The sequence below is a fragment of the Oncorhynchus mykiss genome, chromosome Y (genome assembly GCF_013265735.2).
Source record: "Oncorhynchus mykiss isolate Arlee chromosome Y, USDA_OmykA_1.1, whole genome shotgun sequence".
Taxonomy (NCBI): Eukaryota; Metazoa; Chordata; class Actinopteri; order Salmoniformes; family Salmonidae; genus Oncorhynchus; species Oncorhynchus mykiss.
Window position 1 is genome coordinate 30,174,011 of NC_048593.1, and position 27,273 is coordinate 30,201,283.

The 27,273-nt window shown below is 44.6% G+C and overlaps 1 protein-coding gene across 9 annotated transcripts in view; it reads left to right on the plus strand.

Moving 5' to 3' along the window:
• Positions 1–1,493: 1,493 nt before the first annotated feature.
• The window catches only part of zmp:0000001168 (signal-induced proliferation-associated 1-like protein 2), a 46,609-nt gene continuing 20,829 nt past the window's right edge, over positions 1,494–27,273 (plus strand). For 7 of the 9 annotated variants that reach the window (XR_005040533.1, XR_005040532.1, XM_036968319.1 and 4 more), the window contains exons 1-4: positions 1,495–1,833; positions 24,129–25,949; positions 26,075–26,199; positions 26,383–26,571. Coding sequence is in view for 7 of the 9 variants with exons in the window: in XM_036968319.1 (XP_036824214.1) it covers positions 24,833–25,949; positions 26,075–26,199; positions 26,383–26,571 (1,431 nt within the window). In the remaining 2 variants the exon portion in view is untranslated. Of the gene's footprint in view, positions 1,834–22,317; positions 22,586–24,128; positions 25,950–26,074; positions 26,200–26,382; positions 26,572–27,273 lie in introns of those variants that run through there. The other 2 variants (XM_036968320.1, XM_036968318.1) reach the window with 2 other exon arrangements.

Below are 27,273 nucleotides of genomic sequence, written 5' to 3' on the forward strand. Positions count from 1 at the left end.
TTGCATTGCCATGTGTGAATGGTATTTTGAACACATTTGAAATGCAATATAATAATAGTGAATGTACATACATTTTTTTTTTTACATAAGGTGTCATTCGATGATATACACCAATGTCCTTCTAGTGCAATCACTAAAATGCTTGTCTTGTGTATGCTAAACTATGATCATTATTTCTTTGTTGTAATCCGTTGTAGACTCACTATCCCCAACACCGTCCTCCTATCCCCACCCTACCCCCACACCCGGCTCTGTTGTGGGCTTGGCCAGAGCTGGTGACCTCCTAACAGGGCCACATGGTCAGGCGAGGGGGGGATTATATACAGTAATTAGGGGATGGAGTCGGGCCCCAGCTACAGTGCCACATTAGCTAAAGGGTTGTTTAAAGCTGGACTTTTAAGGCTATTAGTTAGTGAGGGTAAAGAAGCACCTAACTGAGTATAGAAACCATGTACTAATGCTTACAATATACACATATTTGTGACTATATTACGCACATATTGGATATGCCTGTAATGTTATGAGTCATGCAGCATACATTACATGTTGTGTTTCCAACATGAGGATGCATTTGAGCGTGATGAGAGGAGGAGCATCTGGGATTAGGGGCTCAGTCTTGTATTCTAAAGTGAGGTACACAGTACTGTAGGCTGTGATTTTCCTTACCCCATAGTGACAAAATCCATCTGAAAAAAGGGAGAAAAATGACCGTGCTGGCACGACACATCGAAGACAAATGGAAAACACCATAATCCTCAGTGGTAACACCTTAATTTGACACAGTAAAAGGCTCACAAAGCGCAGCATAATTCTCCCCTCTCGTAAACATCTCCCGTGTTCAGTCTGGGACTGACGCCTGTGCTTTGGTAGGATGACATAATCAGAGCACGCCATGGCTGGGCTTAGGAAGACAAGGTAATGTCTATGGAAACGCATGCAGGACAAGGTCAGGTGGCAGAGCACCTGCTGGGAGGAAAGGCATGGGGAGGGGATAGGATGGGAGGGGGAGGTGAACAGTGATGGTAGTCCTCTTAATGGTCAGTCTAGTAAACCATGTACTGTTATTGTTGGGCAACCATTTCATTGTTTAGTGTGGACACACTAGGTCTCCCCTAAACACACACAAACATAAACATGCAAACATATGCTCCTTAAGAATTTGTTCTTAACTGACTTGCCTAGTTAAGTGAAGGTTAAATAAAAAATAAATAAATACAATTTGCCCCCCAACCCTTCCTCCACCCAAAACACACACATTTGCTTAGAATAGCACATTGAGGCTGACAGGCTAGATGCACTTAGTCATTGGTCGCTTAATCTAGTCGCCCTAATCATCCAACCATTAATATAGAAAACAGATTAGACTCAGAGAGAGAGAAAGAGATAGAGAGAGAGAGAAGAGCACATCCTGCCTATTGCGGTCTATTGCTGCCTCAGCCTCTCTTTGACAGAGCGAAAGAGAGAGAGAGAGGGGGAGGAGAGAGATCGGTGATGTGGTGTGTGTGAGGGGAGGAGAAGGAGGGGGTTGGCTTTAGTGTGATTTGAATGGGCGTGAGAGAGAGCGTGAGGGACTGAGCAAATCAACCTGCCTCTTTTGACTGAACAACGGGATGGAAGAGCTGAGCTCCTAGCCACACTGATCAGAGAGGAGTTTTATTTTTGGAGAGGGGAAGAAGGGAGCAGACAAGGGGAACCGAAGAGGGAGAAGAAGGAGAAAAGGCATCAGAGTCGGGATAGATAGCAGAAAAATGCTGTCATGGGGAGAGGGGGAGGGAGCAGACAGAAAGGAACAGAATGAGACCAGGCAGGGTGGAGCGGAGCTGAAATGTGGAGGTAAGTCCTGTCTTTCTCTACTCAGACCCTTTAGAATGCCACATTCCTAATTCCCTATGTCCTGTGTTCTGGTGATAATGAATGTGATTGGCTTGATCAGGACAACCTAGATGGCTCGATGTGAGCATACATATGCTCTTATTTCCAGTCGGTTCCACCAGAGATTCAGAGCATTCTGCAGTACAAAAGTGAGAGAGCAGAGGATGTGTCAACACAATGAACGAACGCTTTGTCAGGGGTAGGAAAGGATGTCTAAGCAACATTCTGCTATCTTCACGCTCGTTCTCCCCCCTCTCTCTAGTGTTGTGGGCTCGTTTATAAACGGTGTTCTGACATTGACATGAAGTCACTGCAGACCTTGCTGTGTAGGGCGCTCTGGGCTGCAGGACTCAGAGATGTGGGCCAGGTGGAGGAAGGGAGGGAGCAGAGACAGAAAGAGCGCCAGAAACAGGGAAAAGGGAAAAAAGGAATAGAGAGGAGCTATAGTGATACAGAAACAAAAAGACAAGATAAATAGGATTTAAAAATATATATTGTTATTATTTATTTATTTATTTTACAAACAAAGGTCTGCAGCCCCTGCCTGTTTTGTGTGGGGGATATGGATGATAAAGAGGACTGAGAGGGTACTGCATGTAACGTGCACAGACAATGATGGAATGGAGAACCAGAGCCAGGATCAGGGTGTTGTTTTCAAGGTGGCAAAGAAAAGGAGGGATGCAGGAGATTTTTTTTCTCTCAATTTGTCTGTGAGGGGGGTTGTGTTTTTTGGAGTCGGGGATGCAAGGGATGGTGAGGTCTGGTAGAGAAAGAGAACGGGCAAATTATTGAGGGAGATGAAGAGGAGAGGGTTGAGGGACAGCTTACATAAGCCAGTGCACTAAAAGGACAGACCATTTCATTTATTTTGCACCACATGAGTCCTCATCATATGTGGTTTTCACTGTGGTTGTCAGTAGCGGACAATCTCATTCCATATGATGATGAATGCATTGAGACTTGACATGGTGAAGTCCTCGCTCTCTTTCCTGAGGAGTGCGGCAGGTCGTGTGCTTGTCTAAATTTGATGACAGAAGCCCTGTTTATACCTGGATCTAACATGCGGCCTTTGTCCTTATCTTGTCCACATTCTGATTTTGGCCACATTTTAGACAAGTGTAGACAATTAAAAGACTCATTGTGATCTGACTGTGAACAGATCTTCTAAGTGTAAACAGACAAATCAGGTCAAGATCAGGATGAAGGACGCATGTTAACGGCTTGTATAAACAGGGCTATTGACTTGGTCGCGGTCTTTGTGCGTTCGTGGCCAGATTGGCAGAGGGTGTGACGTTATCCATCCGAGACTGCTAATCTGCATGGTTGGCCAGATGTGCCCATGGATGTGTGTGTGTGTGTGTGTATATGTGTGTGTGTGTGTGTGTGTGTGTGTGTGTGTGTGTGTGTGTGTGTGTGTGTGAAAGCCCCTCTGCTCTCCAATCATAGACTCACTTTGACAGCGACACATCTGACAAATGCATCTAAAATACAGAACATAGCTTGTTTTCAGAAGATTAACATTGACTATCTGAGAATGAATAATATATATGTGACAGGGGGTAACTGAGCCCAGATGCAAACAGCAGATTTGTTGGGCGACTATGACACACAACCACTGTGGCATTGCACACAAGGCGTATGGGTACAAGAGTCTAGTGATGCTTTGAGGTCACAGTGCCAATGATGGGGTGGAAAATGGACCTTACCATGGTGCTTAAATGGTCATGAAATGCTACTCAAATACTACAAAACCATTGATGATGTAATAATATCAGAATACTAATGTAGTAATTAGAAAATAGAGTTGCAAAGGGGCATTCAATTTAGGATCAAATGTATTGTTAACTTGAGTAGACTTTGATTAGGTTAATTAGGCCAAATGAATGTGTCAACTCTAAACAGACATGCAATTATTCAATGCAGCAATCTCAACCCAACAGTCATTTATTTGTCAGTCAAATTAAGGTTAATGGATGTACCCGCCTGTATTTTAGGATAAAGTAGACTCCAACATTTCTCTATTATTTGACAACATAACAGAAAAAAGCTTTCCCCTCAGCCCTCAATAGTTTGTGGACAGTAGGTAGAGGTTTCTATACCTACAATAATATAATTATCAGATGTGTGTGTGTCAGTGACAGAAATATTCCTGTTCTAGCTGGTGTTGAAGTGTGTTGAAGCACTCAGGCGCTCTAAAAAAGAAAACCTTTTCATAGAACATGTTAAAAATGTTGCTCTTTAAATATGCTGTTTTGACCCAAATGATGGGAACTAGCAATTGGCGTCAGAGCGTGTAGGCGTCTATATTTGTTCATCTATTGAGGACTCATAGTATCGTCACAGTATGGAGCTAAAAAAAAACCTGTGGGTGTCTGGGACTCTTTTTAAATATGAGAGGCTCTCTGTCAGTCAGCAGGGACATGTGTGGCACACATTCTTCAGCTGAGTGGGAGGAGAGAAGGAGAGGGGATCAGAGGAGAAGGGAGAAGAGGTGAGGCAGAGCAGCTAATCTCTGTGATCGATCAGGCCCACTTGTATTTCCTGCAGAATCAAACTGCTCCACATCACTGTCCATTCCTACACCAGCCCCTGGCCACAGAGAACAGATCTATCCAACTAAAATGAATGACTATAGTATGAGGCATCTGATTAGACGAATCAAGGCTGTAAGTACAGAACCACTTGATGTCTTTAATAGACATCTTAAATGTAAAGGAGCTGTTACATGTTTGTCCTTTGCCAGTTTAATAAGTGGAGATCCCAAAACATTGAAGCCCTAAATGACTTACAGTTGAAGTCGGAAGTTTACATACACTTAGGTTGGAGTCATTAAAACTCATTTTTCAACCACTCAACAAATTCTTGTTAACAAGCTATAGTTTTGGCAAGTCGGTTAGGACATCTACTTTGTGCAAGACACAAGTAATTTTTCCAACAATTGTTTACAGACAGATTATTTCACTTATAATTCACTGTATCACAATTCCAGTGGGTCAGAAGTTTACATACACTAAGTTGACTGTGCCTTTAAAGAGCTTGGAAAATTCCGGAAAATTATGTCATGGCTTTAGAAGCTTCTGATAGTCTAATTGACATAATTTGAGTCAATTGGAGTGTACCTGTGGATGTATTTTCAAGCCCTACCTTCAAACTCAGTGCCTCTTCGCTTGACATCATGGGAAAATCAAAAGAAATCAGCCAAGACCTCAGCAAAAAAATGTGTAGACCTCCACAAGTCTGGTTCATCCTTAGGGGCAATTTCCAAACGCCTGAAGGTACGACGTTCATCTGTACAAACAATAGTACACAAGTATAAACACCATGGGACAACGCAGCTTTCATACTGCTCAGGAAGGAGATATGAACGTACTTTGGTGCGAAAAGTGCAAATCAATCCCAGAACAACAGCAAAGGACCTTGTAAAGATGCTGGAGGAAACAGGTACAAAAGTATCTATATCCACAGTAAAATGAGTTCTATATCAACATGACCTGAAAGGCCGCTCAGCAAGGAAGAAGCCACTGCTCCAAAACTGCCATAAAAGAGTCAGACTACGGTTTGCAACTGCACATGGGGACGAAGATTTTTTGGGACGTACTTTTTGGAGAAATGTCCTCTGGTCTGATGAAACAAAAATAGAACTGTTTGTCCATAATGACCATTGTTATGTTTGGAGGTAAAAGGGGGAGACTTGCAAGCCGAAGAACACCATCCCAACCATGAAGCACGGGGGTGGCAGCATCATGTTGTGGGGGTGCTTTGCTGCATGGGGGACTGGTGCACTTCACAAAATAGATGGCATCATGAGAGAGGACAATTATGTGGATATATTGAAGCAACATCTCAAGACATCAGTCAGGAAGTTAAAGCTTGGTCGCAAATGGGTCTTCCAAATGGACAATGACCCCAAGCATACTTCCAAAGTTGTGGCAAAATGGCTTAAGGACAACAAAGTCAAGGTATTGGAGTGGCCATCAAAAATCCCTGACCTCAATCCTATAGAAAATGTGTGGGCAGAACTGAAAAAGTGTGTGCGAGCAAGGAGGCCTACAAACCTGACTCAGTTACACCAGCTTTGTCAGGAGGAATGGGCCAAAATTCACCCAACTTATTGTGGGAAGCTTGTGGAAGGCTACCCTAAACGTTTGACCCAAGTTAAACAATTTAAAGGCAATGCTACCAAATACTAATTGAGTGTATGTAAACTTCTGACCCACTGGGAATGTGATGAAATAATTAAAATCTGAAATAAACAATTATCTACTATTATTCTGACATTTCACATTCTTAAAATAAAGTGGTGATCGTTACTTAAGACAGGGCATTCTTCTAGTATTAAATGTCAGGAATTGTGAAAAACTGAGTTTAAATGTATTTGGCTAAGGTGTATGTAAACTTCCGACTTCAACTGTATATGATGGAAATAATAGTGAGAGCAGCAGTGTTACACATCTGTGGCGCAGGATGCTAGCAGAGCCACAGGGCTAACAGATCCTGCCTGCCTCAGATGTACTAAAGCTGTGTGTCACCCAGGATTTCAACTCCAGCTTACACTGCTGCCCTCTTTGCATACCAAATTATATTTCCATGCCAAAAGCAACTCCTCTCCATAGGGCCGCTGCAGAAAATTGCCTCTCAACAGTGAACCAACTGTCTTTACATAACACAACGTGGACAGGAGCCTATCTGACAACAACCTGAGGCAGAAAGACTATCTGAAAAGGCTATTCAATCTATGTTTAGGCCTACTGTGCTCCACGAGAGAGAACATTTACCATGGTGCTCCCACACTGTGCCGTGCCAAACTGATATATTTTAACTGACCAATAAGGGCGAAAATTACATCCAGACATATATAATATGGCAAATACAATAGTTAAATGATTTCAGTGGCGTCTCAAGAGAAATAATCAATTTGTCCAGTTAATGATACCTCATCAACATGGATCAAATATTGCTAAGGTTACGAGGCAGATTATCCTCTCCACTGAAACATGAGTCAGCAGAACTACACCGTCTCCCTCAGTTGGAGCCATTTTGCGTTACTAGGCCTAGCCAGACTGTGTCTCTCTATCTCTCCCAGTGAGCAGTGTGTCTGTGTGACTGAGGGAGCCTGGTGGACAGAGCAGAGGATGGTAGGATGGTAGATAGCAGTGGAAGCCACTGGGTGGATCCTCTAATCGGATTGTGCTCTCCTTTGTCACCTGTCCTCTGTGGCCATGCTCTTAATGGGAGCTCAGCCCTCTCTGGAGTGGAGTCACCCTCAGATTTCTGTCCCTGGGCTCTGGCCGGCCCAGCTCTGCTCTGCCACACAGGGCCTGACTGCACAATGAGCAGGACTAGAGAGGAGAGACATAGGAGAGCGAGAGTGATGGGAGGGAAGAAAGGAAGGAAAGGGGAGAGTGGCAGAGGTGATAGAGAGATAAGAAATGTTCATGGGGAAATAGGAGTATTAAAAAGATAGTGAGAAGTAGAAAATGAGCCAAATAAAGGTACTACATACATTATTATACCACTATACTACATACTACTATACTACTACATTTGTGTAACTGGAAAGAACACGTTTTGACCTGTATAGGTTTATGTGTTTGTCATTTCAGCTAAATTAAATCTTAAAGTGCATTAGGATTATGATAATAAAACATCTGCCGAATATTTGAATAAATTCACACTAGGGAGGTTCGCTTGCTCATCACAGATTTGCACTCTGTAAATAACCCACTAGTCAGAAATACTGTAGGCAGTGGGTGTGTGGAGTTTGCTGTCGTCAATGTTGTTAATCAACCAGTTATGAAGGTTTTAAATGATATCACTGAAGCCATTGACAAAAAACAGCACTGTGTCTCACTTTTTATTGATCTCTCTAAGGCTTTTGATACAGTTGATCATGCTATACTAAGGCAGAGATTGTCGAGTGTAGGTCTTTCGGAGCATGCAGTTGCATGGTTTGCTAACTATCTGTCTGATAGAACTCAGTGCACTCAATTTGATGGGCTTATGTCTGTTAAATTGTCTGTCTTTAATGGTGTGCCCCAAGGCTCTGTACTTGGTCTTCTCTTATTCACTATTTATATAAATGATTTCGACAAAAATGTCCAAAATGCACCACTTCATTTTTATGCTGATGATACTGTTATTTACTGTTGTGCCTCGTCTCTTACAAAAGCTTTCCAGAACATGCAAACTGCTTTTTATACTGTTCAACATACCTTGTGTCAATTGAAGCTTATCCTCAATACTGACAAAACTAATGGTGTTTTCTAATGCAAGAAATAGACCTCTGAACCTTTAATCTATTACTACCTGTCAGGGCAAGGAGATTGAGTTTGTAACCTCATATAAATATCTTGGAATTTTAATTGATGACGGCCTCTCTTTTAAATTGCATATTCAACAACTTACACAAAAATTTAAGCTGAAATATTTTAGGAATAAGGCCTGTTTTTCTTTTGAAGCCAGAAGGAGGCTAGTATCAGCTACATTTATGCCTTTACTAGACTACGGGAATATTTTATATATGAATGCTTCCGCTCAGTGTTTGAGATCAATTGACACTCTTTACCATGGCACTTTGAGATTTATTTTAAACTGCAAAACCCTTATGCACCACTGCACTTTGTATACCAGGGTTGGCTGGCCTTCTCTAGTCACTCGTAGGCTCAGGCACTGGTATACTTTTATTTACAAAGCCATTTTGGGTTTACTACCTTTTTATTTGTGCATTTTTATTATTCAGAAATGTGGTGGGTACTCTCTTCATTCGCTGGACTTTAAATTATTTTGATTTTTTTACCTTTATTTTACTAGGGAAGTCAGTTAAGAACTAATTCTTATTTTCAATGACAGCCTAGGAACAGTGGGTTAACTGCCTTGTTCAGGGACAGAACGACAGATTTGTACCTTGTCAGCTCAGGGATTTGAACTTGCAACCTTTCGGTGACTAGTCCAACGCTCTAACCACTAGGCTACGCCTGCTAACTAGGCTACGCCTGCTAACTGTTCCAAATGTCCGAACTGAATTTGGTAAAAGGGCTTTTATGTACTCTGCTCCATCGTCTTGGAACACCTTACAAAATACTTTTAAACTGGAAGAACTTCTCCCGATTGGTGTTTTTAAATCACTGATGAAGGATTTTGAGGCTGATTCCCTGACCTGTCAATGTTTTTAATTTGCTGTTTAATACTCTTGTGAATTCAGTGGTTTTTACTAGATTACTTGTAGTTTTTCATGTTGTCTGTCTGTAATTTTTTTGTAATGACTTGGTGCAGCCTATCTTGGCCAGGGCGCTCTTGAAAAATAGACTTTAATCTCAATGAGCCTTTCCTGGTTAAATAAAGGTTAAATAAAGTTATATCATACATACACTGACTGAACAACACACACAAACACACACCTATTCTAGTTATTACAATTCCCATTATAGGAGAAGTGCCCTCAGTGACATTCAGTGGTGCTGAAAGAAGATCTAACTCAATACACTCCCACGACATCACTACTTCCCCATCCTGAGCAGTCTGATCAAAAAGGCAGAAAACAAGGGAAAAAAAGACCTCCACACACAATATCACATTAATCGGCAGATACATACAACACAGTGAAAATCATTACTGCTCTAGCCATGTCGGAAAAGCACTTCATGTCCATTCTATTACAGTCAATAAGGGTGGAAAGAGTCACTGTGCAACTGGCTGCATTTTCATATTAAAGGCGTTGGCGGTAAAAAGAGCATAACAAAAAAACAGAGTTACTAATTAGAAGCGCTTAGCTGTAGCACTGGTAGATCGGTCCTGCCTGTGTGTGCCTGAGAGGCTCCTCTCAGACAGCTGCCGCACATCGGAAACACACAGACAGGATGTACCTCACAGACCAAGGTGGAGGGCCACACAGCTGGGTCAGGATCAGAAACACTACTAACAGAGCTCAGAGAACCAGATATAGCTTTGTATATAGCCAAGTTATCATTTATTTGTACTTTAAAAAAAATTGAACCTTTATTTAACTAGGCAAGTCAGTTAAGAACAAATTCTTATTAACAATGATGGCCTACCCCAGCCAAACCCAGACGACGCTGGGCAAATTGTTCACCGCCCTATGGGACACCCAATCACGGCCAGTTGTGATACAGCCTGGAATCGAACCAGGGTCTGTAGTGACGCCTCTAGCACTGAGATGCAGTGCCTTAGATTGCTGCACCACTCAGGAGCCTGTTACTCATTATGTATGTATTATTACTTCTATTACATGTTTTACTTTTCTATTATTTCTCTGTTTTCTTTCTCTCTGCATTGTTGGGAAGGGCCTGTAAGTAAGCGTTTCACTGTTAGTCCACACCTGTTGTTAATGAAGCATGTGACCATTTTTTTTATTTGATTTGAGATCCCAGGGTACTAGAATATGCGTCTGTTCACTACATTATCATACATTACAAAGCCACTTGCCATTGATTTCAACTAAATCAATGTGCTTGTGTTACAGTCTCCTTCTCACACTCCATTAAAGTGACACTCGTGGCGAGGTGATACTCTGATGGTTGAACTATACTGAACAAAAATATAAATGCAACATGTGAAGCATTGGCCCCATGTTTCATAACTTGAAATAAAAGATCCCAGAAGTGTTCCATACGCACAAAAAGCTTATTTCTCTAAAATGTTGTGCATTTCTCCTTTGCCAAGATAATCCATCCACCTGACAGGTTTAGCGTATCAAGAAGCTGGTTAAACATCATGATCATTACACAGGTGCACCTTCTGCTGGGGACAATAAAAGGCCACTCTAAAATGTGCAGTTGTGGAGCATGCAGTTGGCATTCTGACTGCAGGAATGTCCACCAGAGCTGTTGCCAGAAAATGTAATGTTAATTTCTCTAACATAAGCCGCCTCCAACATTGTTTTAGAAAATTTGTCAGTACGTCCAACCGGCCTCACAACCGCACAACACGTGTAAACACCCCAGCCCAGGACCTCCACTTCCAGCTTCTTCACCTGTGGGATCATCTGAGACCAGGATGCTTGTCGTCCCACAGACGGCAGACAGTGTGTATGGTGTCTTGTGGGCGGGCGGTTTGCTGATGTCAAAGTTGTGAACAGAGTGCCCCATGGTGGCGGTGGGGTTATGGTATGGGCAGGCATAAACTACGGACAACAAACACAATTGCATTTTATCAATGTGTTGAAGGAATCCTAAATTCCTCTGTTTTAATTCCCAATCAAAATTAAACACTCTGTCAATGCATTCGAAGGGTTTGTAAGACCCTTAATTTATAAGAATGGACAGAATTATAAATCTTAAAAGTCAGGTAACAGCGTTTAATTCAAGAGAGTACTCCCTTCATACATGTACAGTAACATAATAGTATTTGCATTATTCAGTCCAGATTGAAATGTATACATAATTAGTCATCATTGATAAAAATTCCCTTAACACAATGACAATTTGAATGCACAGAGATACCATGACAAGATCCTGAGGCCCATTGTTGTGCCATTCATCCACCACCATCACCAAATGTGTTGCAAGGATCTGTACACAATTCCTTTAAAGCTGAAAATGTCCCAGTTCTTCCATGGCCTGCATACTCACCAGACATGTCACCCATTGAGCATGTGTGGGATGCACTGGATCGTCATGTTCCAATTCCCGCCAATATCCAGCAACTTCGCATCAGCCATTAAAGAGGAGTGGGACAACATTCCACAGTCCACAATCAACAGCCTGATCAACTCTATGCGAAGGAGATGTGTCACGCTGGAAGAAGCAAATGGTGCCAGATACTGACTGGTTTTCTGGTCCACACCCCTACCTTTTTTTTAAGGTATCTGTGACCAACTTATCCATATCTGTATTCCCAGTCATGTGAAATCCATAGATTAGAGCCTAATGAATTCATTTAAATTGACTGAATTCGTTATATGAACTGTAACTCAGTAAAATCTTTGAAATTGTTGCATGTTGCGTTTATATTTTTGTTCAGTGTTTAAAGCATGATGCAAGACTCACGCAAACACAGCCTACACACGGAAAGGAGCAAAATCAGCTTGTATCACCAGGCACAGTTAGCATATTGGCTTGTATCACCAGGCACAGTTAGCATATTGGCCTGTATCACCAGGCACAGTTAGCATATTGGCTTGCATCACCAGGCACAGTTAGCATATTGGCCTGTATCACCAGGCACAGTTAGCATATTGGCTTGTATCACCAGGCACAGTTAGCATATTGGCTTGTATCACCAGGCACAGTTAGCATATTGGCATGTTGTTCCAGGGCAATGCACAATTCTATTTAAGTCATGAGGTACAGAGCACATAGAGCAGATGTGACAGAGCAACAGGCAGTGTAGAGGCCCTTGCTGCTAGAGTCTAGAGACATCAGGTGGTGTAGAGGCCAGTGCTGCTAGAGACTAGAGACAGAGCCATCACGTAGTGTAGAGGCTAGCGCTGGTAGAGACTAGAGACAGAGCAGCACGCGGTGTAAAGGCCAGTGCTGCTAGAGACTAGAGACAGAGTCATCAGGCGGTGTAGAGGCCAGCGCTGCTAGAGACTAGAGACAGAGCAACAGGCGGTGTAGAGGCCAGCGCTGCTAGAGACTAGAGACAGAGCAACAGGCTGTGTAGAGGCCAGCGCTGCTAGAGACTAGAGACAGAGCAACAGGCGGTGTAGAGGCCAGCGCTGCTAGAGACTAGAGACAGAGTCATCAGGCGGTGTAGAGGCCAGTGCTGCTAGAGACTAGAGACAGAGTCATCAGGCGGTGTAGAGGCCAGCGCTGCTAGAGACTAGAGACAGAGTCATCAGGCGGTGTAGAGGCCAGTGCTGCTAGAGACTAGAGACAGAGTCATCAGGCGGTGTAGAGGCCAGCGCTGCTAGAGACTAGAGACAGAGTCATCAGGCGGTGTAGAGGCCAGCGCTGCTAGAGACTAGAGACAGAGCAACAGGCTGTGTAGAGGCCAGCGCTGCTAGAGACTAGAGACAGAGCAACAGGCGGTGTAGAGGCCAGCGCTGCTAGAGACTAGAGACAGAGTCATCAGGCGGTGTAGAGGCCAGTGCTGCTAGAGACTAGTGACAGAGTCATCAGGCGGTGTAGAGGCCAGCGCTGCTAGAGACTAGAGACAGAGTCATCAGGCGGTGTAGAGGCCAGTGCTGCTAGAGACTAGAGACAGAGTCATCAGGCGGTGTAGAGGCCAGTGCTGCTAGAGACTAGAGACAGAGTCATCAGGCGGTGTAGAGGCCAGCGCTGCTAGAGACTAGAGACAGAGTCATCAGGCGGTGTAGAGGCCAGCGCTGCTAGAGACTAGAGACAGAGCAACAGGCGGTGTAGAGGCCAGCGCTGCTAGAGACTAGAGACAGAGCAACAGGCTGTGTAGAGGCCAGCGCTGCTAGAGATTAGAGACAGAGCAACAGACGGTGTAGAGGCCAGCGCTGCTAGAGACTAGAGACAGAGCAACAGGCGGTGTAGAGGCCAGCGCTGCTAGAGACTAGAGACAGAGCAACAGGCGGTGTAGAGGCCAGCGCTGCTAGAGACTAGAGACAGAGCAACAGGAGGGCCTGACTGGAGCAAGGTGTCTGACTGCCTAGAATGTGGAAGACAGCAACTGTAACCACTGCCCTCTCAGTCATCAATGTCATGCAGAAAATGGTATGCAAGAGGACATATGCTGTTGCAGTTGGTGTTGTTTCAGACTTTTACAGCAAAGCATAAGTTAAATTAAACCAATGTCTTTAATAGTCACTGTGCATGGGGTGGCCAGATCTGAGATTCATGATGAAAGAATGTGTGGTAATAAATAGAGCCTTTCTGGGTGAGTGTGTGTGAGAGAGAGAGAGTGTGTGTGGGTGGTGCAGCCGTTTCAGGGGCACCAAGATTAATTTCGAAGCACAATAGCGGGGATAGTGAGGAAGTGAGGGAGGCCAGTGTCTCTTCCTCTCTGAGCAGACAGGGTAGGGGTACCATTTCAGACTACTATAAATGCTAGTGTGGGCAGTGTTTCTGCCTCGGCCTCAGAGCCAGCTGCACGTATGGAAGAGGAACCACAGTGTGCAGTTCAGCTCCACATAATAGCAGCAGTGATGGAGTGAGGGTCAGTTCCTCTCTCGTTCCGGTCACACACACACACACACACACACACACACACACACACACACACACACACACAGTGCCGTTGCAGAGGGACAGCTGTTCTTCCTGCCACTGTGGGCAGTGTGCCAGATTCAGACAGACAGACACATTCACTCTGACTAACTCTTGCACGCATGCCATGTACTCCCATATAACCTCACAATATAGTTCTTTGAGCATGCACATTACCAATACCTTAGTCAAAATGTTCATAGGCTTTCTCACAGTGGTGATGGATGGACATAGTAATGTAAGATGGAGAGAAAGAGATGTATCATCCCTCTTTAAGCTGGTAGTATTCAGTAAAATAGGAAGTCAGGGTTAGATGCAGAAAACACAGACGATACCATAGAAAGAGCCTTTTCTAAGCCAACTTCCTCTTTCTGGCTGCATTTACTGAAATAGGAGGTAACACCAGATTTAAACATGCTCAGTTCATGACATATTATACATTTACAGTACCAGTCAAAAGTTTGGACACACCTACTAATTCCAGGGTCTTTCTTTATTTTTACTATTTTCTACATTCTAGAATAATAGTCAAGACATCAAAACTATGAAATAACACATATGGAATCATGTAGTAACCAAAAAAGTGTTGAACAAATATATTTTACATTTGAGATTATTCAAAGTAGCCACCCTTTGCACACTCTTGGCATTCTCTCAACCAGCTTCATGAGGAATGCTTCTCCAACAGTCTTGAAGGAGTTACCGCATATGCTGAGCACTTGTTGGCTGCTTTTCCTTCACTCTGCGGTCCAACTCATCCCAAACCATCTCAATTGGGTTGAGGTTGGGTGATTGTGGAGGCCAGGTCATCTTATACAGCACATGATCACTATCCTTGGTCAAATAGCTCTTACACAGCTTGGAGGTGTGTTTTTCCTGTTGAAAAACAAATGATAGTCCCATTAAGCGCAAACCAGATGGGATGGCGTATCGCTGCAGAATCCTGTGGTAGCCATACTAGTTAAGTGTGCCTTGAATTCGAAATGAATCACAGACAGTGCCACCAGCAAAGCACCCCCACATCATCACACCTCCCCCTCCATGCTTCACAGTGGGAACCACACATGCAGAGATCATCTGTTCACCTACTCTACATTTCACAAAAAAACAGAGGTTGGAAAAAAAACTAGAATGTGGACTCATCAGACCAGAGGACAGATTTCCATCGGTCTAATGTACATTTCTTGTGTTTCGTGGCCCAAGCAAGTCTCTTCTTCTTATTGGTGTCCTTTAGCAGTGGCTTATTCACACAGTCTCCTCTGAACAGTTGATGTTGAGATGTGTCTGTTACTTAAACTCTGTGAAGCATTTATTTGGGCTGCAATCTAAGGTGCAGCTAACTCTAATGATCTTATCCTCTGCAGCAGAGGTAACTCTGGGTCTTCCTTTCCTGTGTTGGTCCTCAGGAGAGACAGTTTCATCATAGTGCTTGATGGCTTTCGTGACTGCACTTGAAAAAACTTTCAAAGTTCTTGAAATTTTCCAGATTGACTGACCATGTCTTAAGGTAATGATGGACTGTCATTTCTCTTTGCTTATTTGAGCTGTTCTTGCCATAATATGGACTTTTACCAAATAGGGCTATTTTCTGTATACCACCCCTAACTACCTTGTCACAAAACAATTGATTGGCTCAAACGCATTAAGGAAATACATTCCACAAAATAACTTTTAACAAGGCACACCTGTTAATTTAAATGCATTCCAGGTGACTTACTCATGAAGCTGGTTGAGAGAATGCCAAGAGTGTGCAAAGCTGTCATCAAGGCAAAGGGTGGCTACCTTGAATAATCTAAAATAATCTCACTTTTTTGGTTACTACATGATTCCATATGAGTTATTTTATAGTTTTGATGTCTTCACTATTATTATACAATGTAGAAAATAGTAATAATAAAGAAAAACCCTGGAATGAGAAGGTGTGTCCAAACGTTTGACTGGTACTGTATATGTTTCAATAAGCATGTTAAAACACACAGTCTGTTTTATCAATGATCAGAATAACTGAAAAATAGAAAAATACTTTGGTTTCTTTTTCATACACGAGTGAACACACAAACATGCACTTATGTACACACACACACCAGCCCATTCTCTTATTTACGAATTATTAACCCTTATTTTATCAAGTAAATTGACTGAGAACATGTTCTCATTTACAGAAACAACCTGGGGAATAGTTACAGGGGAGAGGAGGGGGATGAATGAGCCAATTGGAAGCTGGAGAGGATTAGGTGACCACGATGGCATGAGGGCCTCTTATGGAACACGACAAGAGGTGCCCGAATTCTGCAGGTACCATATTATGTTTGGACCTGGCGAAATGTGGAAGCTATACCATCCACTAGGGGCAATGTGAGTGCCTATTACATTCTAGTAGTCTAGGGGCTTGCTAGAATGTTGTGGATGAAGATGATGGATGCACAATTAAAGCTTCCTACAAGGTCTTTGCAGACGCTAGATCCGGAGTGTTGCAATGTTGTTTTTCATCACTGCTCTTTGTAATGCATTCTGGCGTTCAACATACTTTTTTACTACCTGATAATTGAGTCACGCCGTATCATTCCTTCCGCAGCCTAGAGGGCAGTATTGTTGCTTGGTTCCTAGATCTGATCTATAGGCTATAGAGTACCACAGTATAATACTCATAAAACCTAGCGGTCAAACAGGGACTTGGTTCCAATCATTTTTCCACCATAATTGTGTTAGTTGGATGTTAGTAAGACTTAAAATAAGCGCTGTATTTTGTGTAGGCTTACTCTAGCGTGATGTTCTGATAATCGTGTAGCCTGTATTTACCCCCCCCCCCCACATGGAATGCTAATTAGCTGCTAATGTGGCTATCATAAAGAATTACAAATGCCATGATGATCTGGACGAGACTGCCGAATCTGTCGAATTCGGCTAACAAAAAATGGAATTGCTAGTTTGCTACGTGTGTCTTATTTGATCGAATATAAGTTTTGTAGAGCTTAGGTTGTTACAAGTGCACTGATAAGTAGGACACATGACATCCTGACAACTTTGAGAAAAAAACACTTTATTTCGGAGTTGTGCCTGTTGTTCACACTTGTATCTGCCCTCTCATTGGCTAGAATGGACCCACCTGATCTTGCCTCCTCCCGACTGCCTTCTAGTCTGAGTAGAGGTCTCTTTAGCTAATATTCCACTTGCCACTTCTTGTCACTGCCAACGAGTCTTTGGCACATGATATGGACTACAGGGAGTGGATCAACTAAAGGGACTGGTACCCAGACTAACATTCATTGTTAAAGCAGCCACTTGAGTATCTGGTCAATATAATGGATCATTTGTGGTGCATTCTTGGTGGGGGACATGTTTACTGTTGCCTTGTTTCAGTCTAGCCTAAGCCTAAAGGTGGGCTTGACCTCCACACACCAATCAACAGTAGTGAGAGACACCCAGTTCACTATGTCCCCCACTGGAGGACACACAGGCAGACAGCAGGCAACACACTCTGTAAGGTGACATTAAATAGACTTAGCAAAATGACATTGGAAATGTGAAAGGTGCCCCAAAAAATTATCCAACTTCCTTTGTGCGTCCAATGTGACGCATATTTTAAAATCACCAGGGTAGGAAGGTAGAAGGGTGGGAAGTGATAAAAAAAAGCACGTGTGGATGGCAGAGAGGGTCATATCTGTACCCTCCCACATGCTGCAGTGACTCAGCCTGGTGACCTGCCAGAAGCCAGGGGGACTAACTGCTCTCCCCGTTGCTATCACATGTCAATCACCACTCCTTAAATCAACATCTGATCTCTGAGACTTGATGATGTGATCCTGTACTGAGCACAGGAGGTTGGTGGCACCTTAATTGGGAAGGACAGGTTCGTGGTAATGGCTGGAGCGGAATAGGTGGAATGGTATCAAATACATCAAACACATGGTTTCCATGTGATGCCATTCCATTCGCTCCATTCCAGCCATTATTATGAGCCGTCCTCCCCTCAGCAGCCTCCACTGGTACTGAGTGAGCTGACCAAAGCTCTGGGAGGGGTGATGAGTTCATAAACAAACAAAAAGTCCTGAAGCTTTCCACTCTCCACCTTCCACTCTGCCACTTTGACAGCGAACCTCTTTTCTGAGGCAATCTATTGAGTAAAGGAGCTATGTGACTTTGGAGACCAATAAATCAGACGGACGTCTGCTAACTATATGAAATAAAAAAAACTGAGATAAAATGCAGGACAAAATGAGAGAGTGCGCCAGAACCAATCACTTAGCATTCTCTGGACCTGGCACAGGCCCTACTCAGCGGGCAGCAGAAGAAAGGAGGGGTGAAGTGATGCGAGGGAGAAGTAGCATTAGGATTACTTTATTTCCTGAAACCAATTTTGTGCGCAATAATACACCCACTGGCTGTTTTTAGTCTTTTCAACCAGTTTTGTGTTTCTAATGACACGGTAGTCGTGCAGTGTCAGTCCAAATGTAACAGACAGAGCTGGGATCAATAACGGGCCCTGGGATTGGCTGCCGGGCATAGTGAGAATACGAGGTTAGTTGGCTAAACCTAAATCAATTATCCTTAATGGTCCATTTAGGCCCCATTGTACCGTAAGCACCAATCACTGTGATTTGGAGGACTGAGGTTGTGTAGCTGGTGGCAGTACTGTGATTCAGCATAAAAATACTAGTATGCAATGAGGAAAATTGTGGGAAACCCGATGTTGCTCTCAAGTCTAGTGATAGTATTTAAGAGGGAGAGGGAATCATTTCATTACACTTCTATACTTAATAAAAGATACTCCTATTAAACACAAGTACTTTGTTTTTCATCTAACATGTATGCTTGGAATCCTGTTAAAGTTTCACACTTCTCTGCAGTTCTAATGAGGGTTTTAGAAATCATGCCAGAAGTACAGAAATATATACTCTTAATGGCCTTTGGTTTGATCTATCACAGTAATCTGGCCGGTTCCCCATTTCAACAGATCATTTTAATCCCATATGTGCGTAGGTAACCATGAGCCAAAAACAGAAACAGGTCAGGGGAGTCTGATATTTTCAACGGCAGGTTGCATCGTCATTGACGGCATAGCTGTTTTATAACACAGGAACCAGCTTGAATATTCAACAGACACTGTAACATACAGTAGAATAAATCAATGAGTCCATAAGGGATCTGTAAGCCTAAACAGCCACTGAAACCTGACATAGAGAACCAGTTTATCACATGAGAGAGCGGATATGGCCGTGGGGTGGATACCTACCCTGGTCATTGATCACATTTAACGGCTGCCTGTGGTGAGCTTTTAAGCTGATTTTCACAGAGCTGGGCCTGAAGGAAATACATTTATACACTACATTTAATGAATGTACCCTACTGTAGGCTACAGCAAAAACAATTTATAATTATCTACAAATACTTTTGTTGTTGTTGTTTTCCCCCTCAAAATGATTTGCTGATAAGAAAGGGCTTAAAAATGCATCAGATTTAAGCTTGATGAAGGCATGTGAGATGGAGGTCAGGAGTTAAACAGAGATTTGTGGTTGGCAGGCTGAAGGCTGCCAGGTCTCTCTCTGGTAGTCCAGTTAGCCGTGATGGGAGGGGGAGAGCAGAGCAGGGATATGATGACGACACCCATCCTCTGACGGTTAAAAGGTCAGGATGCATGTGACATCACTTCCTGCTGCACAGGACGAAGCCTAGAAGGGAGTAGGGGTCAGAGATGGCACAAAAAGAAAAGTGTCCAGGAAACATGGCTTCCCTAAAGTGGGTGTACAGTCACCATGGCCACATCCGGACAGCACACACCAGCAGCCCTGTAGTCTTGTCCTGGGCTTTACATGTACACCAAACAGGATGGAGACCCCACTGCGCTGAGCACTCATGGCCTCCAAACCACTAAGGTCCCAGCAGAGCTGGTGAAAGATAGACAACACTAGAAAACATGAGCCCAACACAGACATACTGTAGTACCTGTAGAGGGGAAGTCTGCTGGAGTAGGCAAAGTCCTGCTATAAAGACTGGATCAACACAGGTCACACAGAGAGCAAAGATACTCAGTATAGTGACTGAGATCTGAGATCATTAGCAGCCACTCACTGCTAGCAATGTTTTATCAGCGTAGTTAGACAGTGCATCAAACACCAATGTTGAGGCTTAATGATGTAGCGAGGCAGTGCGTTCCTGGTTGGGCTTCTGAGGCAGTGAGACTGCTCTGCTTTCTGGTTTCATGAGAGGATCTGTTGACTGTGGAGTGGGACCACTGAACGGTCACGATAAACGCACCCAATCTTCAGAAAGTCCTGGAGAACACTCTAATCCCTTGGCTGCATGTCTTTGGTAATCCCTCTTTTGCTTAATCCTTTGCTAGAGGAGGAAACACACTGCAGTTTGTAGGTTATTGTGATTTACTGTAATATGAACTGCATACAATGAAGTGGAGAATGCATATTGATCTATTAAACTCTCCGTCATATAATGATTTCACGTGAAAACATTAACCCATTTTCTACAAAGTTTCAAAAACTAACATCCTGCCCTCTACCTTTTGTTTGAATGAAAGGCCAACATGCAGATCTAAATAGATATTGAATTTGGTTAAAGGAAGGGACAGATGCGATAGAAATAGGTTCACATGACCTTTAGGGTGAGGAAACGCTATAACGTTGATACATTCAACAAAGTCACTTCCGTGTTTGACACAGAAACCACCAGACGTGCTGGTTAGTAGTCTGTGAGGGATGGAGAAATTAACATTGCAGCTCTGCACAGAAGTGAGATGAGCAGGAACCTGTGGTCACCATGGTCCCCTGTTGCATAGTTTAAACTAGCGATCTCAAGCCCCTCTCTTGGGGTGGGCAGTTAGAAACAGAACATCACATACAAATATAAGATCTTAATCGGATCATCCTGTTGCAGGAGAACTTCCCTGCAATGTAGGAAATGTTAAACTTGTGATATATTTCAGCTTGAAAAAGTCTTCTTGAAGTTCGTGATTTCCACTTTGAAAATTCAGATTTGATTTTCCCTTAAGAAAAATGGATCAACCCCTACAAAAATGTCCATTAATTATAATCCACATAATAATTCAAATGTCCTGTTGCTGCAGGATTATTTTCTTGCTGTAGCGCACTGGCTCAAAGTAAGATCCTACATCTGTACAGCACTAGACTGGTTAGAGTTTCCCTTCATCAATCTGACTCATAATTTAAATATGTACAGTATGCCTCTAAGTCAATCCACAGAACATGGGAGTATAATGATTTGCCTGCAGGACAGCCTCCTCTGCAGCCCTTAATGTGGTTGTAATGAACAAGGCAACAAAACCACTGGATTTGCAGTTTTAAGCTGGCAATCAATTTATAATGCATGAGACTGAAAAAATGAGAATGGATTGATCAAATATTTAGCATGTGTTATCGTGTTGTTAAAAGAGACGACCTACATTTATTTACAGATTTTGAGATTGTTGATTGCTTGCTTACAATCTGCCATTGGTTCACTAAAAACACCAGGGAACTATCTCTATGAGTTGTGCAGGAGTGTGTGTGTGTGTGTGGGGGGGATGTACCTGCTTACAGTGGATGTACCTGCTTGAACTATAGACCACAAAAAAAATACTCTGAGTGTTCTCGATGAACACATACAGATCCCTTGGTCCTGTTTGGAACTACAGTAATGCTCACATTTCAGAAAATTCTATCCTGTTCTCAGACTGTACCAAACATTTGACTGACACAGCATGTCAGGAGACTATAGGCTGGGGGATTCATAATCCTTGGATGGAAACTAAGTGGCTGGGCTTGGTACCAGCAGGGAGATGGATGCTGCTGCTCTGTCCTTGAACAAGTCAAACCTGATTTGCTGCAGAAGAAATTGATATTATCCAGAAAATATATCAGAGTGAATTACTGTGGTTAAAGGCATCTAGTAGATAGTGCAATTCATAGATGGAGGCTTAATTTCAGTATGCATGTCCAAAATGTTATCATGTTTCACATGTCATCATGGTCTAGGTCTAGGCCTACAATACTGTATTTATACCACCGGTTACAGGTGTATTATTCCTTTTGTGGACATACAGGGAATTGCCATCTCCAATATTCAGTCAATAAACGGAATGGCTATTTACATTCACTTTTACAGAGGCACAGAGAGAGAGAAAGAATCGAGATAAAAATAAAGAACGAGAGAGACTGAGACAGATATTACTTCCTCACTCACCAATCAGCTACACGTCTCTGCAGCATTCTGTGCTGTGTGGTGGCGCGCCGGGAAGCTGAGCTGAGCTGCATCACTGCACCTGCTCTCAAGACTGCATATCATCTGGAGACAGGAGTTGCATGATAAATAGCGAGACAGCAAGCAACTTTGAGAACCCTAAACGTAACCCTTACCGTAACCATTTAAAATGTTAACTTCAATGGGTAGGGATGTACCAAGGATTCCAGATAGCAAAGACCGTAGAAGAATGCCCTCTCTCATTTTCGTATTAACGCGAAACGGGTTTCCGATATCGTGTGATTGACGTCAATTTTGCCATAGACAAGGGAAAAGAGAAAGGGGATGTCAGGAACCGAAGCAATTCATTTGCAAACAACCTATTTTCGCCGGTGAGTAAATCTAAACATAAAATAAAATCAATGGTCTGTAATGAAAACGAATAAGGATGTTTAGATTAGGCCTAACTAGATGATGAAATTACGCATATTTTAGCAATAGGCTGGCCTTGTCACCTAGGGAACTCTCACTTGTACTGTACAAGTATCAATCGATGTGTTTGTCGCGGGGTCTGGAAAAGTCTGGCCCAACCCAAATGATGACAGAAATAATGAATGAGTTGCCAAGATCTGGTATCAATGTAGCCTAGGCAGCCGATAGTATTGGCTAGATTTGCACAATCGTCTAGGAACGATGTGCATTCCCGGTAATACACTGGTGTCCCCCATCCACTACTCAGGCTGAAAAGGCATACTTTCCCGCCTTAACTAGCTATAATTACATTTACATTACATTTTAGTCATTTAGCAGACGATCTTATGTGCCTTGCTCAAGGGCACATCGACAGATGTTTCACCGATTCGAATTGGTTCTGGGAGCAATCTTTCAGTTACTGGCCCAACGGCTAGGCTATCCCCCTCCCTTGGCTGAACGCGGTGTGCAACATCCTAAATTGTCCGAAAATCCGAAAATGGTGGTGAAAAATGGTGTTTTATAAAGAGACACATATTGAGAGACACATAGTGCACATATTTTTCCCGTTTCTTTTGCGGCGGCTCGCCATTTGAAGATCTTGCCTTTGCAGCCTGAATGGGGGATGCTTTATTTACGAGCCGGTACATTTGACAGACAGAGAGAGAAGGTGAGAGACAGACAGAGAGGCATAGAGGACAGACTGAGAGCATGAAAGGGGGAGAGAGAGACAGAGAGAGAGAGAGAGAGAGAGAGAGAGATCTTATTCTGTTGGCAGGCTGGCCAGCATTGTTAGGTTTATGACTATTGTATTCAGGGCGTCATGCACCGCAAGAATTTGAGGGGGCACAAAGTACGAGGATGGCTGGGGGGTGGTCCAGAGTAAATTCTGAAACAGCTTTTTCCTGCAACCTAGAGCCATAGTCATTATGCATAATTCTATGTAAAAAAACAACAACAACATGTTTATTTTTCTGCATATTGAAGCATACCTCTTGAGACGTCTAATATCCTCCTGACGGGTGTTTGTTATTATATCTTTTTTTAACTAAACATGCTTTTCTACATGTTCTGATTGTATTCTTAAATTGTCTTTGGACAGGAAGGCCCCCTCCTCCAGCCCACAGTGTTCTATTGATTGTCTGTAGGGTGGATGTGGTGGGCCATATGACTTGCTTGGCAGCTATTTTTGGAAAGGAAAGTATCAGAGGTGAAACGCTACTGAAAAATACAACACACGTCAGAGCTTCTGGTTTTCCTATTCACGTTTCTACACTTCATTGTTGAAAATAAATGCATGGTAATATTTTGGCCAAAGGGGCTAAAACACTGGTCTATGGTTTGCTTTGCAACCGTTGAATGAAATCTGAGGTATCAGGAAGCATAATAGCAGTGTCAAGCCAAGATGGGTGTCTGCGGTCAAACCATACTTAAAAATGACCGTTGCTTTGTCGCTGTGTACAGGTGTCCAGTGGAAGAGACCAAAGAGAAGCAAGCATGTGCTGAGGGGTGGGAGCTGATGGATGACAGATCAGAGAGGCCGACACACACGCAAATCCTCCCCAACCCAGAGGACAGAGAGCTGGACCACACCACGACTGGACCACACCACGACTGGACCACACCACGACTGGACCACACCACAACTGGACCAAACCACGACTGGATCCCACCACGACTGGATCCCACCACGACTGGACCACACCACAACTGGACCACACCACAACTGGACCACACCACAACTGGACCCCACCACGACTGGACCAAACCACGACTGGACCACACAACGACTGGACCACACCACGACTGGACCACATCACGACTGGACCCCACCACAACTGGACCCCACCACAACTGGACCACACCACAACTGGACCCCACCACGACTGGACCACACCACGACTGGACCCCACCACGACTGGACCACACCACAACTGAGGCACACTAGAATAGTAGTCATCTGCAAAGCCAAAGCTGGAGGACGTCCTAAAGGAACTTGGAATGGGTGTACGTTTTCCAGACCTAAAACATATTATTGTATCTGATACAGTCATCTAATAGTCCTTTGCATGTTGTTATTGAATGTGGATGAAGACCACGTGTAGTCCTCTTACTCATCAGGCTTGACACAGTGAGGAGAGATAGTTGGAGTCGGAGTCTGAGGCACCATGCAGTCTGACGACCTCTTCCTACGCAAGTTTTGCCGGCAGAGGCCACGACCCCCTCTGACAACGGTCAACTTTGACTCTAAGCGGGAGGGTGGGGTAAGGGCGCGGGTGGTGGCAGGGGAGTGGCCCCCGAGGAGGGATGGAACAGATGGGGAGAGTCTTACTACTCCGAGCTGTGTGGGTCTGAACCTGAGGTCAGTGGGCCGAGGACACATCATGCAGAGAAGCAACAGTGACGTGACGCTGGGAGACCTGGACTCCTCTGGTAAGGCGGGAGGGAAGGCAACACGGGCGGTGGGGGAGAAGGCAGGTGCCGGGGCCCAGGAGGACTCAGGGGTGGTGCTGCACAGGGAGTATGGCAGCCTCTCCTCACTGGAGAGACAGATAGGTCTGTCAGGAACCCAGGAGCCGAGTGCAGAGGACCATGGTGTTCTGAGCCCCAACGCCCTCCGCTTCAAAGACCCCTTTCTGCTGCTGGGCCTGCAGGGAACCCCTCCAGAGCCTGACGGCTTCTTCAGGGCTCTGTCCACCCCCGCAGGAGACACCCCAAAACCAGCCAAGCCCCCAAAGCCTGAGGGGCTGAGCAAGAAGGCCAAGCCCTCTCCTCCACAGATCCCCCAACCAGGTCCTTATGACAACCTGGGTGGAGGAGCCTGGGTCAGGAATGTTGCCCACTATGATGTCCAGAGCATTTTGTTTGACCTCACAGAGGTGGCTAGCAACCGAGACAGCATCGGCCGCAAAAAGAACATCACCTCAGGGGCATCGGCTGCCTCGACGATGCGTCCCCTCACCCAGGCCACGCCCTCGCAGAGCGGGGGCGGTGTTGGGGGGGCTGTGGAGGACCCCTCCCTGGACGAAGGAGATGGCATTGACAACGAGCTGCTGCTCAGCTGCCCCCACTTCCGTAATGAGATGGGGGGTGAGGAGCGGGCGGGCCTGGGGCATACGCAGGGCAGAGGGGGTCTGTGGCTAAGCCTGAGGAACCCCAACGATGCTGTCTCAGTACTGGAGGAACCCAGAGAGAGCCACGTCCAACAGCAGGGCAAGAGCAACTACTTCATAGAACACGCAGACCTGGGAGCCCACTACTACCGCAAATACTTCTACATGAAAGGTGAGTGCTGTGTAGGTGTGTGTGAGAGAGGTTGTTTGCTTTTCTTGAATTAATAGTGTTAGTCAACAACAGTGTTATAAGGAAACCTGTTATAGATGTGTAAAAACACTCGTTTCACTCCTCAGATCATCAGAACTTCTTTGGCATGGATGACCGCCTTGGTCCAGTGGCCATCAGCTTCCGTAGAGAGGAGAAGGAGGGGTCTAGTGGAGCTCAGTATAACTACAGGATCATCTTCAGAACCACTGAGGTCAGTCTACACCGCAGACTCGTGGTCAAAAAGAGTAGACAGTATTGACAGACTTACAGGTCCTTTTATGAAAACATACTGGCATTCACTCATCCACAAACCCAGACTGACACATTATGGCATTACGAAGTCACTCATCCATTTCAGTCACTCACACCCCTCTTGCCTTTCTCTTCCTCCCAGCTGAAGACTCTGCGAGGCTCCATCCTGGAGGAGTCCGTGCCCTCAGCGGCCCGCCACACCACCCCCCGAGGCCTGTCTCCCAAGAGGCTCCTGGAGTTCATCATCCCAGAGCTCAACCTCCACTGCCTGCGCCTGGCCTCCACCTCACCCAAGGTCCGAGACACCCTGCTCAAGCTGGACGAACAAGGGGTGAGTAGGTCCCACCCATGGTGCTGCTGCTTACACTGCCACAGCCATACTGCCAGTGGCATAGAAATGGAATATATAGATAGATTATTAGAATGAATAGAAATGGGCCTCCCGAGTGGCTCAGCGGTCTAAGGCACTGCATCGCTAGAGGCGTTACAACAGACCCGGGTTCATTTCCCGGGCTGTGCCACAACCGTGGGCCGGGAGTCCCATAGGATGGCGCACAATTGTCCGGGTTAGGAGAGGGTTTGGCCCAGTATTGTCTAGGTTAGGAGAGGGTTTGGCCCAGTATTGTCCGGGTTAGGAGAGGGTTTGGCCCAGTATCGTCCAGGTTAGGAGAGGGTTTGGCCCAGTATCGTCCGGGTTAGGAGAGGGTTTGGCCCAGTATCGTCCGGGTTAGGAGAGGGTTTGGCCCAGTATCGTCCGGGTTAGGGGAGGGTTTGGCCCAGTATCGTCCTGGTTATGAGAGGGTTTGGCCCAGTATCGTCCAGGTTAGGAGAGGGTTTGGCCCAGTATCGTCCGGGTTAGGGGAGGGTTTGGCCCAGTATCGTCCAGATTAGGAGAGGGTTTGGCCCAGTATCGTCCGGGTTAGGAGAGGGTTTGGCCCAGTATCGTCCAGGTTAGGAGATGGTTTGGCCCAGTATCGTCCAGGTTAGGAGAGGGTAGCCTAGTGGTTAGCGTGTTGGGCCAGTAACCAAAAGG